Source organism: Rousettus aegyptiacus, unplaced genomic scaffold (assembly GCF_014176215.1).
Source record: "Rousettus aegyptiacus isolate mRouAeg1 unplaced genomic scaffold, mRouAeg1.p scaffold_m13_p_16, whole genome shotgun sequence".
Taxonomy (NCBI): Eukaryota; Metazoa; Chordata; class Mammalia; order Chiroptera; family Pteropodidae; genus Rousettus; species Rousettus aegyptiacus.
Window position 1 is genome coordinate 24,507,386 of NW_023416291.1, and position 12,458 is coordinate 24,519,843.

General features: G+C 38.7%; 1 protein-coding gene across 3 annotated transcripts in view; it reads right to left on the bottom strand.

Moving 5' to 3' along the window:
* The window catches only part of GALNTL6 (polypeptide N-acetylgalactosaminyltransferase like 6), an 881,484-nt gene that overhangs the window by 45,557 nt on the left and 823,469 nt on the right, over window positions 1–12,458 (bottom strand). For all 3 annotated transcript variants that reach the window (XM_016148213.2, XM_016148211.2, XM_016148214.2), the window contains one exon: window positions 9,814–10,035. In XM_016148213.2, coding sequence (XP_016003699.1) covers window positions 9,814–10,035 — 222 coding nt within the window. The remainder of the gene's footprint in view (window positions 1–9,813; window positions 10,036–12,458) is intronic.

The following is a 12,458-nucleotide window of genomic DNA, read 5'->3' on the forward strand; positions in this document are numbered from 1 at the left end:
ACTTTGTGTACATAAAAAAGGTAGATTAAAAAAATCTTTCAGAGTTAAATAAGTCTATTAGATCTACATTATTGATTACATGTTTTAGATTAGCATATAAATCCTTATTAATTCTGGTCTACCTGTTACGTCTTGGACTGAGGGAGGTGTGTTAACCTGTCCTATTATTGGTGTTTCTGTGAGTTTCTCCCTGAATTTTCAGAAGTTTTTATATTATGAAAGTTGTTTTTCTATAGATTGCAGTCTTTGGTAATTATAATGTCTTTTTTGGCTTTAAAAATTTTTTTTTAGCTTTTAAAAAAAACTCCGTTTTACCTTGTTTCGTATTAAAATCTCAATCTTTACTTATGTATTACTCGAATTTGCCTGTTATGTCTGTGCTTATTCTTTAATCTTAATGTTTCTGTATAATTTTGATTTGGGTATGTCTCATATACAATAGAGTGTTAGAGTTTATTGGTCAATATGAATTTTTTCCTTTAGTAGATTTCTTTATATGTTTGATCTCAGCTCTGACATATCAATTTATTATGTATTTACTGTATGTAGAAAGTTATCCTCTATATAATCTCTTTTTTTCTTTGTAATATTTGGTATTTAATATGGTTGGTATTTTTGTTCTACTGGTTATCTTTACAATAATATTGTATATAATATCTGAAGCCCCCCCCCCCCCTTTTTTTAGGTAATGCCAAGCTCTACTCTTCTCTAAGCAATACTGGTTAGTTATAATCTTTTCCTCTTTCCTTTCCTCCAGTGTCTAAACATAGGTCATACTCTTTTCATCCTAGTAAATGCCTGTGGGACAATCAGTGAGCTTATTCTGCTTTCCACTTTTTCCCTTATTTGTTAGCTGCATTATTTCTATACTGTCAGAGCATATAAAATTTGCATATTCTTTTATCATTATAGCTAGACCTCAGGCCAAGCTTCTCTAAATATATCTTGGTTTTCTGATGCTCATTCTCTAGTAGATATCTCAGAAAGTCACTTGAAAAAGGTAATCCCTGAGTTCTTAAATGTTCATAACTTTTTTGATGGCCTTCATACTTAAAGCATAGTTTGGTTAGATATAAAATCTTTGGCTCATATTTTATTTTCCGGAGCATCTTTACAATTTATACCATTGTCTTCTGGCACAAGATGTTCTTTAAAGTCTGACTTAGTTTTTAGGTTTTTTTTTTATGCATAAAATTGTTTTTCTTCATTTAAAAAATATAACTGTTTTACTAGAAATGTTTCAATGTCGATGGTTCTCAGTTGAATTTTTTCAGATACAGCCATTTTAATATGTAGATTCAAATCTTTTATTTTATGAAGGCTGCCTGAATATAGTTTTACATATTTGTTGTCATTTATTTTAGGGGGGACATTTTTCTTTGGGAATTTATGTTGAATCTTTAACTCTGTATTATTTCAATTTTTTTTTTTTGTAGAATCCTCTTATCCTTTTTCTTTATTTCTGCTTTATTAATTTCATTCTCATTCCTTCTAGCCTCAATTTCACTTACTGTGCCTTCCATGGTCTCTATTTGCTTCTTTATCACTTTTAATTTAGCCTTCATTTCTGAAATAGTTTTTCTTCTCTTTTCTTTCAATTTCTGAGTTGTCAGCTCTCTTTTCCTATCATCATGTTTCATATCATTTTAGCCATCTCCGTTCTGAGCTGTTCCGATTCTGATTTATATGATTCTTTACAGCTTTGACTAAAAGATTCTTTTAGTTCATCTTGAAATCTTATGTAGTAATGTTCATCTTCTTTGTGGCCACATTTATATTATGTTTTCATTATCTGTTGAAACTATTTGGTTCATTTTTATCTTTATCTTGTTATATCTCTGTATGGAGTTTTATTGTCATCTATTTTTTATAAATTAAATAGTTTTCTTGGATGACTAGAGGAAAGTTTCTCTATAGAGGTCTCTTTTCTGCTGCTACTGTGACATATTAAAAACTATGGCCTCTTTCTATATCACTTCTCTGTCTCTTAGGGTTATGGCTAATTGACAAAAGCTTCCTGCCTCTAACTCTGTGTTATGGAGAGTTCTAAGAGTCTTTCTTCCAAAGCAGTATCGTTACCCTTAAATGTGTTTGTTGCTCAGAACTTTCTGGGCTCTATCTCAGACACCTCCTTCTCTGATATTAGAAGCTTTTGTCTCCATGGGATCTGCAATGTTTCCTTTTGGATCCAACTATCAGTGCTTTTTTTCTTTTTTCCTTATTTTAGTGAGAGTGAAGGAAGGGAAGGGGAAAGAATGAGTTGCTGTCTTTCAAAGAGGGTGCATTTTGGAGTGTTTTCGAGATACATGCAGGCGAAGCCTGCTTCAGTATTGTTTAAATTCCCAAGCCTCCTTACCGGTTTCCTCTCTTTCTTTGTATTTGTCCTCAGCTTGCACCCTACGAGGAAGTCTTTGAATTTCACTGGTAATTTTCAGATTTAATTGCTTCAGTTCCTGTCTGAAAAGGACCATGTCCTTTTGGGGGTGGATATTTGTTGATTTGTGTTGCAGCTGGTAGAGCCGTCACCACTCTCCTCTTTTTTCCTACCGACTCCTCATCTCAGCTGATTCTACACAAGACCCGCCGCTGTCTGGTGTTTAGGTTCTACTAACCCATATTCTGGAGTTCTTGGGAGATCCATCTTGTGTGTGTGTGTGTGTGTGTGTGTGTGTGTGTGTGTGTGTGTGTGTTTACTAACTTATACATTTTATCTGGTTTTAATAATTAAACAAAACTATGCTGCTTTTAGCATGTTTTTAGCATTGGCAATCTCAGTATATTTTTCAGCAAGAATATTGTAGAAAATTTGTTTTTATTTCTGACATCACCTCTTGGTTTTTCATTATTTCCAATAGAATGACAGTATTTGAATGTTAGGATCTGGGGGGAAAAAACGATTTGCTGCAAACTTGTATGCAACTCTGCTGAAAAAGCATAGGCAAAGAGCTTGGACATGTGTAACTGGTTCTGGATGACTTGGGTTAAGAACCAGACTGGAAAAAACTAATTTGTCTTTCCTGTTTTAGGGACTGGTCCAGAAAGTTAAACTCCTCCTGAGATTATCTTGTTGCGTTATTTCTCTTTATAATGGATTTAAAGGATAGGCCATCTTATTTAAACATTGGCCAACTAACAGGCATCACATTGGGCAATAGAGGCTCAGCAGAAAGAGCTATGCATGTTACCATGAAAACAGAAAGATCTAAGGCGAGAGCTGGTTTGCGGATCACTGGGTTGTGGATCAGACAAAAATAGAATTTCGGAAATCTAAGCTGGTCACAGTTAATTCCTATATCTCAAAATTGATAGGAAAAACTCTAATCAAGTGGATAAAAAAACTAAAGAGACAATTGTGACAAAATAAGGTGTAGAGAAAGAATTTAGACATGGAGGCTGCAGGAGAGCACAGGAGTACTTGTTCGTCACCTCCCAAACTAAGACAGAGACTGACAGTAAGGGACTGTTTACCTTTTAGCAGTGGGGTCACTGTACTTCCCAGAGTTTGGGATAAGGCAAGCCAAGACCGGCTGCTGATAGACAGCTCAGTACACTTAGAGAAATGTTGCTTTTGTTTTTAACGACTGCCTGCTTTTTAATGATTAAAACCAAACTCTAAGCCCAGTAACATACTGAGATCAGTCTGGCTCACTTAGAATTGACTCCCGGTATTTTCTCGCTTTTATGCAAAGACCTCAAGAATCTTTTCTATTTTTTACTGCGTTTATTCTTGTCCTCCACCGATCTGTGGGTGGTCACTGATTTTTTAAGGCAAGTTGAAAGCAGCTGCCACTGCAGAGACTACTCTTAGCTTTCACAGAAGCCAACTTGGTACTTTGTTAAAGAATGGGAAGCTGGAGGTAGTCCTCTGTCCATGAGCAGAAAAATTATATGGAAAATTTTCCATCGGTGCCAACTCTCTGATGCTGTGGATTGGAAATTCTGCTGTAATAATTAAAAAATCCTCAAATTCTATTATTTTTATATCATTCTTGAAGGTAGAAAGGTGCCAACTATCACTGAAAATTAAACATAAAAATGAATTCATGATTAGGCTGACATACTCTTAAATTTCATGTACTTCTGTCACATGAACCCCAAAAGGTAAAATTTATATATATAAACATGTCAGTATGAATACATATATTTTAAGAAAGAACAAAATAAATAGAAAGAAAAGACAGAAAATTTTGTTAGGTATATATGTGTAAGAGAAGAAAAAATATCTGTTAGATCTGAAACACCTCTGATTTTATTATAACTTGGGTCAAACTGCCACTGTTGAGAAGATGTCCAGTTTGCTCAACTGGGAATCAGGAAGTAAAATATGTTTATTATAAGACACTTAAGTTTGTCTTCAACTGTCTCAACTGCTGAGAACTCAGGAAACACATAGTAAAATCTGAAAGGATAATGTGATTCTTTATATGTTCTTACATTTTTCTCAACCTCATTGTTGCGCTCCAGAGAGATGTTTTAGCATAGTGTACCGCGGCATTGCCTCTGCCGGAGAAAACAAATGACGGATCAAGTCAACTTTAATACACTCGGAGAATAACAAATGTCTCTGAAGGAGCGCTTAATTTATAAATTTGGTTTAGATATACAGCAGTTGAATGGGAGGGGCTACCCGTGCCAGAGGAGGAACAGACAATCTTACTTTGTAGCTTTCCCAGTTGCAAGACTAGGTTGCAGGGGAAGGTGGGAGAGCTGGCCATGGATCTCCCAAGAGAATGTGAGAACCTCATTCACTGTGCACAGAGTGCTTGCTGGCTTTGACCTCTGCATTCAATAGCAGCAGCACTTACACAGAATTTCTTTGAAAGAGACAAGATCACATCTTCAGATGGTCTTTCGAAAAATGCACCTCCTAGTGTCAAACTTACTTTCATGTAAACTGATATGGAGAAACTTGATAAGCCTTTCTGCTGTGAGTACATTAGAATAAAGAGGAAGAAAGTCAGCAAATTACAAGAAGTCAAGAGTTGCCCAAAGCAGAAGAGACCTGGAATTATTTAGGATGCCTTTGTGCATGTTCTGTAATTCAGGGTGACATTATTCTTGAGGAAGGAATTTAAATAGCAACCGAAGTAGTTCAGCATTGAGATGAATTTTTAAAATAAAGGTTTAAAAAAAGTTTTGCACAATTGCAAGATGACAAACGAATGGGCCAAGATTGGCACATTGAGGACAATAAGCAGACGCTTCTTAAAAGAATTTATGGCACTGGTTGGAAAAGACAGGTTTGTCTATTTTACATCTTTTATTTGCTTTTTACATGGTATTTGGGATTCTGTAGAACTCTTCTTTCGGGCTATAAAAGAGTACTATAAATGACTTTAGCAAATTCATGAATTCTAAGGAAGGGAAGGAGTAAAAAGGAGAAAAATAATAGGAGATTCTGTTTCTTTCATTTAGTATCTTGACACAAAAAAACACTCCAGGTGTGCATGATTTAAGAAGAGTTTTCAACTTTAAACCCTTTGTTACCCTATCTAACACAGCAATGTGGAAAAGCACATTGCTTCCATTTAAATAGCCCTCAGGAGTGTTCAACTTATGACACAGCTCAAAATCCCATTTATTTTCTCTGGGCCCCCTATCTCCCCTACTCCACCTACATCCACCTTGCACATCAGAGGAAAGAATGACTTCTGGAAACTACTTCCTTATCGGATATGACTTTAATATCTTCTTACCCTTTGAATAGGTTGCTGGCAGGGAAAGTTTAGAAACTGCCAAACAGAGAATTCTCACTCTGGGAATTTTTCCTTTTTCTTCTTAGGATATCAGAAGAGAGTATTTCGTATCCTGTTTGACTATCATATGGACCGTCCATTAGAATTGGTTACTCAAGATGCATTACTCGAACTGTCTTTCTGGATAAGGTTTCCTGTGAGGTGGACTTTACGTGGCCAAGGAGGGGATGGCAGAGAGACACTTTCCTTATGTGGCAAAGAGGACTGAGAGCTCAGCGTGCCCACTCTTTGGAGCTGCGTGGGAAGAGCAGTGAATGGTAAGAAGAACAACAGTGAACCATGATCCTCCACTTATTCATTCATTCAACAAGTATTTATTGAGCACCTACTATATGCCAAACACTTTTTCTGGCTGTTGAAGAGCAGTAGTAATGTCACAAATTAACAAAATCCTCGTGTCATGGAGCTGGCTTTCTAGTGGGGAAGATAGATGAGAAATACAATAAAGAAACACATCCCATAGTGATGGATGCTGAGGAGAAAAACAAAGCACGGAAGGGGGACTGGAAGTGCATAAATATAAGGGTATGTGTATTTGTGAATTGTTTCACACATGGAAGATGATTTTTTTGAGTAAGAGACTGAAGGTAGTGAGGGAAGAAGCCATAGGCTTTCTGGGGCTGGAGGATTCTAAGCAGAAAGAAATAGCAAGTGCAAAGGCCTTGAGGCAGGATTGGCTCTGGCCAGTCTGAGGAACCGAGGTGAGGCCAGTTGCCTAGAGAAGAGAAAGTCAGGGGGTCAATAGTAAGAGATGAGGCTGGAGGGCGTGCAACAGGAGTCTGATCATTTAGCGTATAAGTCAAGACTTTGATTTTCGTTCTGAGAAAGATGGTAGCTATTGAAGGATTCTGAATGCAGGAGGGGCCTCATCTCCCCTTTTAAGTGGACTGTGTTGAGAATAAACTGAATTCTCAGAAGGGCAGAAGCAGGGAGATAAGTTAGGAGACAAATGCAATAATGCAGCCGAATTTGTCACGGAAATGAGTAGCAATTTAGAGGCTGTTTAAGGTCTGTGATATATCCTTTACAAAATGAGTTCCAACTACCAGAGCCAAAAATTGCCTAAGCACGTCTTTGTTTACCCAGAACCAGGCTGGCACAGAAAAGCCGGTGGAAAACCGTTCCAAGTACAAGTGCATAAAACAGCAAGTTACCCAGCTCCTTGGCACGGGCCTCCCATAAAGGATTCTTATGTTTACATTGCTAGAAATTTGTGGTTACTTTGTATAATTGCTTTAAAAAAAACCCCACAGTCTGCATTTCCTTTTTCACTTTCTTACTAAAACAGCAATTGACGTTTATTTAGGATCTTTGCCCATTCTAACAATTAAATTTTATAGAAAATTTAAACAGGTCTCTCATAGACTAGATTGGATCCTGGAACAGAAAAGGAGCATTAGTAAAAAACAAAACAAAACAAAACATCTGGTGAAATCCGAATACAGTCTGTAGTTCAGATAACAGTAGTTTACCGATGTTAGTTACTTAATTCAAATGTACTATGGTTAATGCGGCAAACGTACTACACTAATGTTAGAAGTGGGGTGAAGGGTATATGTGAACTTTCTGCACTATCTTTGCAACTTTTCTGTAAATTCAAAATTTTTCCAAAATACCAAAATAATAATAATAATAATAAAATTAAAAAACAATCCTCTCAAAGGAAAAATAGTGAAAATTTTGAATTTTTTTTTGTAGATAAAATGGTCTACAGATGTATTCTGCACTTTTAGTAATTTTTATCTACTACGAAGGAGCAGGTTGCTATTACCCAATGTATAGAGGGACAATAGTCTTTCTTTTTCGACGTTTCATTTCGATTAAGCTGCATTTCAAGCCCTTCACTTGCCTCTTGAATTACATGCATTATATTCATTCTCAGGGATCCACTCTGCTTGGAAAATAGATATTTTTCAAAAACAATCTTCTAGCCCAAATCCTTGTCTCCTGTGGATTTCCTTTCTTCCTGCCTTTCTCCAGTCTCTGCCTTCATTCTCGCCCTGCCCACACCTTCAGCGAACGAAAGCAAATGAATATAATGGGCCTTGACCTAGATCCCCATTTTCTCTCCCGAAACCTAAATATGAATTTTCTTTTTTTGCTGTTCTGAAGCTCTAAGGAAAGAAATTTACCATCATGTTCAAAAACAAAATCTGATCTTCTTGATGTCTGATTGTTTAGACCAGTACCGAAGAATGTGAATGCAGGCCAGGCAGCCCCGTGAGAGGTGTAAGGCAGTCAGGAGGCGTGGATAAAACATGCTGGCACGGCCTACCTGAACCTAAGATGGCTCTTATCTTGATTATCTCTGGGAAGTTGTGTCTTTCCTAGAACCTCAGTGGAAGCTCAAACCTGTTTCCAAGCAAGGTACTTTGTAAATACTGGTTATAATTTAATCAAGGAAAACATGGCCAGTTGCAGTTTGAAGCAGTAAACAGCTAGGAATAAAAATTTATGTTACCATATAAGAGAGGTGAGATTTTAATCCAGCTGCTGATCACTTGGCGATACTGAGGTCTTCAAGAGTATTTCTTAGTCATTAAGGCAAGACTGTATTTAAATTGTCATAGAAAGATGGCATGTATAACCCTAACCAGAAAAGCTCTAGGAAGGAACGCACAGGCTCATAGGATAACAAACTGCTATGTCTTACAATGCATTAGCCTAAGCAAGTTCTTTCTGGAGTGTACTAAAAATTTCCACTGCTGTAATTTAAGTCCATTGTAGATAGCTAAAACTAATACCAGTGGGCTAATGTTACTAATATTCTAGGGAAGCTTCAATGAAATGTTTAAGAGACAAAGGATTAGACCAAATTGCTAACTGACTCAAGCAGCCAGTATCAGGACCACGTGCACACACAAAGACATTAGGAGATGGAGCGTGCGGTGATGACCATGACTCTTCTCTTCATGCTTGGGGTATCTGGCACAGGTTAAGAACAGCTTTTTGGACCTTTTTGGCAAAGCAAGCAGTGCACAAGTAACCTGCTGAATACATTTTCTATAGGAATTGGGGCGGCTCACCTAAGAATGCTGCCTCAGTACCCTGGTGTCCCCTATAACACCCTGGAGTGACCTGTTTTCAAAGCTCTGCCAAGCCACAGACACTGACCAGACAAAGGCGTGCCATCCCCCACGTCACAAAACCAAGGACAGTGATGCAAAAAGTCCTCCACAGTGCGAGACAGTCAACTCCTGGCTTCGGAAAGCCCTGAGAACTGGGGTGGGACTGGCATCCCGCCCGGCCTGCACTTCCCCGTGAGAGCCTCCTGCTAAAAGCAGGTTAAATGGTTCGGATAAATTCACCCCATCCAATTTCAGTTCTTATTTCAGCATACCCTTTTCCATGGAGAAAAGACTATAGCAACGGGATTGCATGGAACTGAACCAGCACAATAGTCCTTTATATGTCAAAGATGGATGTTTAAAGTTCGGAGCTGGGGCTATTCAGCTCTTCGCACTTTAGATCATGAAGTCAAATTATAAAGACGTGTTCAGAGGTGGAAAGGTTAGTGCTTATTTAAGGAATCGATGTGGCTCCTGCACGTGCCACAATTCTGGGTGTTATGGAAATGCACTTCCTCATGATTCTGCATAGCACACCCTAGTTAGGAAACCAGCCAGGCTCCTCTGTTACCCTGTCCAGGCATGTACAAACAGCAACAGGCTATATGCATGGAGGGCAATGAGGGATTTATCATGGACATCAGGTCACCTTTATTGACACAGCAGCAGGACATGTATTTTCATTCCCTTGTGTAGTAATTTCACTAATTTCAAACAAAAATATTTTCCAGGTATATTTAAAAAATCCATCTGGGGTGTCAACAGTGGCCAAGAGTTCTGGGTGGGGCTGTGAAGGCTAAGGCCTGAATGCTCGCTGCTAGCATTGTCTTAAAAGAGGTCGAACATTCATTTAGGTGAGATGATTTAAGCTAAAATGACTTGGCTGCTGGGCAAAGGAGTGGAAGGTTTGAGTGGTCCCTCCCACCTCCGGTGGCGGGGAGGGATGGGCGCAGTAAAGTCAGAGCAGGGTTCCCGCAGGCTCTCCTCACCTCTCCCCAGGCGGCAGGTGGGGGCTCCACGGGCGGGTAGAACTTAGGCACATCCCAGGCCACTGCAGCCATGAACCACTTGAAGTCCTTGCACTTGAGCTGTTTGCGCAGCTCCTTCTGGGCAGAGATGTCCCCCGTGGAGAGGTGCCTGTACTCTGGGCGTCGCTGGTAAATGTACTCGGCAAATTCATCCATCCAGGTCTCAGCCACACGCTTCAGGTTCTGTGCAGCAGAAAAAAATGGTCATTGATTGGTCTATGCATTCAAAAGGTGATTTTAGTTGCACTAGAAATTGAAAAAAAGAAAACGAAACCAGACCATCTCAGGCAGCTTTGGTTGGTGGTTTCTTAACAATATGAGTTTTCATAGCGGCGAGGGGTGTGATGTGATCAGCCCAAGGCTTTGCACACTTTCTGCTTCTGGCATGGGGGTCGGTTGCCAATCAGATAATGAATTTATTTGAGCCACTAAAAAGTCAATTTACAATTATAGCAACTTTCTCATCCTTCTTGTTATTTCATTATAAATTCTTTATTTTTCACATAAAACTAAAGGCGTTGAAACTGTAGATAATGAAGTCCCTCTTATACCTCAAATTGCTTAAACCATTTCAAGGAGCAGTCAGAGATCTAGGAAAGAATGAGGATGAACGGGCTGATATTCTCCCCCTCCCCTCCCCACTTATTATAGAGAGAACCCAGCATTGCTAAATTCAAGTCCTTGTGTTCTGATGATGCTTTGTACATGCGACATGGATCCCAGGCAGACTTCAGTAATTTTACAATAAGCAGGTGACGGGCAGCGCCGAGCAGCCAGTCTTCTCTGCAGATGTCTCCATGGGGGGAAGGAGGCGGAAGGCTGACGGCAGGAAAACAAGCACACTTCTCGTGGGCAGGAGAGTGTGTGGGTTCGGAGTCGGAAGCTCAGCCATTGCATCAGTTTTGAGACCAAGCAAGTAATTGACTCATTCTAGGCCTCAGATTCCTCCCTGGAAGGAAGTACATACAGTAATCTGTGCCTCAGTTGCTATTTTCACACACTAGACATACTGATACTTAAAAATTATTTGTCCGTCTGAAATTCAAACAAGGCATCCTGTATTTTTCTTGGCTCAATCGGGCAACTCTATTTCCAAAATACATAAAATGTATATAGTATGCACCCCATGAATGTTTTCGAATTCATTACCTGACTGTATATGCGGAAGCTGGCATATCTTCATGCTACTGCCAATACACAATGAATGTTTTGCTTCTGTGGAAATTATTCCGGAGAAGTTTCAAGCTCTCTGCTGAGAAGTCAGCTATTATGCACAGTTAATCTAAACACGCAGTCCAATCCCTTTTCTGTTTCTAGCAGGTGGGATCCTGCTCGCCCCTACCTGTGAGGCAAGCAGGGAGGAAGCCACATAGCTCAAGATAACAGCAGGGCTAATTATTAGCTAGAGGTGAGGGCACAGCATGGCTAGAAGGGACAATTTAGGGCTTATTGTTAACCTCAGTCTGAAAATAGGTAGTTAAAGGTTTTCTGTCTCCACACATCTGGGCTGGGTTCCATCCAGACTCTGAGTGTAGTGTGGTCAAGGAAGATTGGGGGAGAGGGCCTGATTCCATTCAAGGATCCAGGGGTTACCTGCTGGGGTTATACCCAGCATAGAAATCATGTAACGGTTTGAGAAAGAGAGCTACTGGAGCTCAGGAATGTATATATACATATATAAAAATATATATGTTTATATATATACACACACGCATATGTATATATAAATATATATATTTATATATAAATAAATATATATATTCAGTGTAGAAAGCAAATGAAGAATTTCTCTATTTCTCTCTTTTTAAAAGCTGCAGACCTTCATATTTTTTGAATGATAAGTAAAATAAAAACTGTTATTCTGAACACCTTCTATGTACGAGACATTGATAACGTCCCCTATTTTTACGTCACCCATCTGTGATTCCTTGTGTATCACAACATATTCCCCTATTCAACCCACACTGGTATTGATCTCTCCTTCTCTGTGTTGCTCAAGGATTTATTAACACACTTAACACATTCAGCTTTATATTAGCAGTCTTTAGAATTCAAGTCTTGTTTTTCTCTGCACTATTCAACCCTAAATCTTTTCTTAATTCTAATAATCATTGGGTCTTTGAATTGATATTTTACTAGGAACATTAAATCACATTTCTCCTTCAGTTCATAAGAACAGATTTCCAGCTCTGACTGATTGTCTTTATTGTGCAGTATGAGGAAAAGAGATAGTTCCATTATACCTGCTGGTTCATGAAACCACATCAATCTACCCACTAATTACTATTATTTTTTTTTGTCAGCAACATTTTAGATCCTATCGTTCGATTATTTTAAAAATACAATCCTTATTCAGTTTCTTGGAATATGATTTGGGAGTCGATCGTTTCTCAGGCTACAGGGTTGTTCCATGCCTATGTATTATCTGGGCCATCTCACCTTAGTAGCGTGTTGCTATTTCTTTGTGCAGGGTGCGATCATTACATTTGCACTGCCATGACCCCAATCCCCATGCCTGTGTGTTTGTGTCAATATTAAGCTATTGTATTATGGTGGAATTAGGAAAAGATTTCTCTTTCTTCAGCTATCTTTTTTTTTTTCCCTCC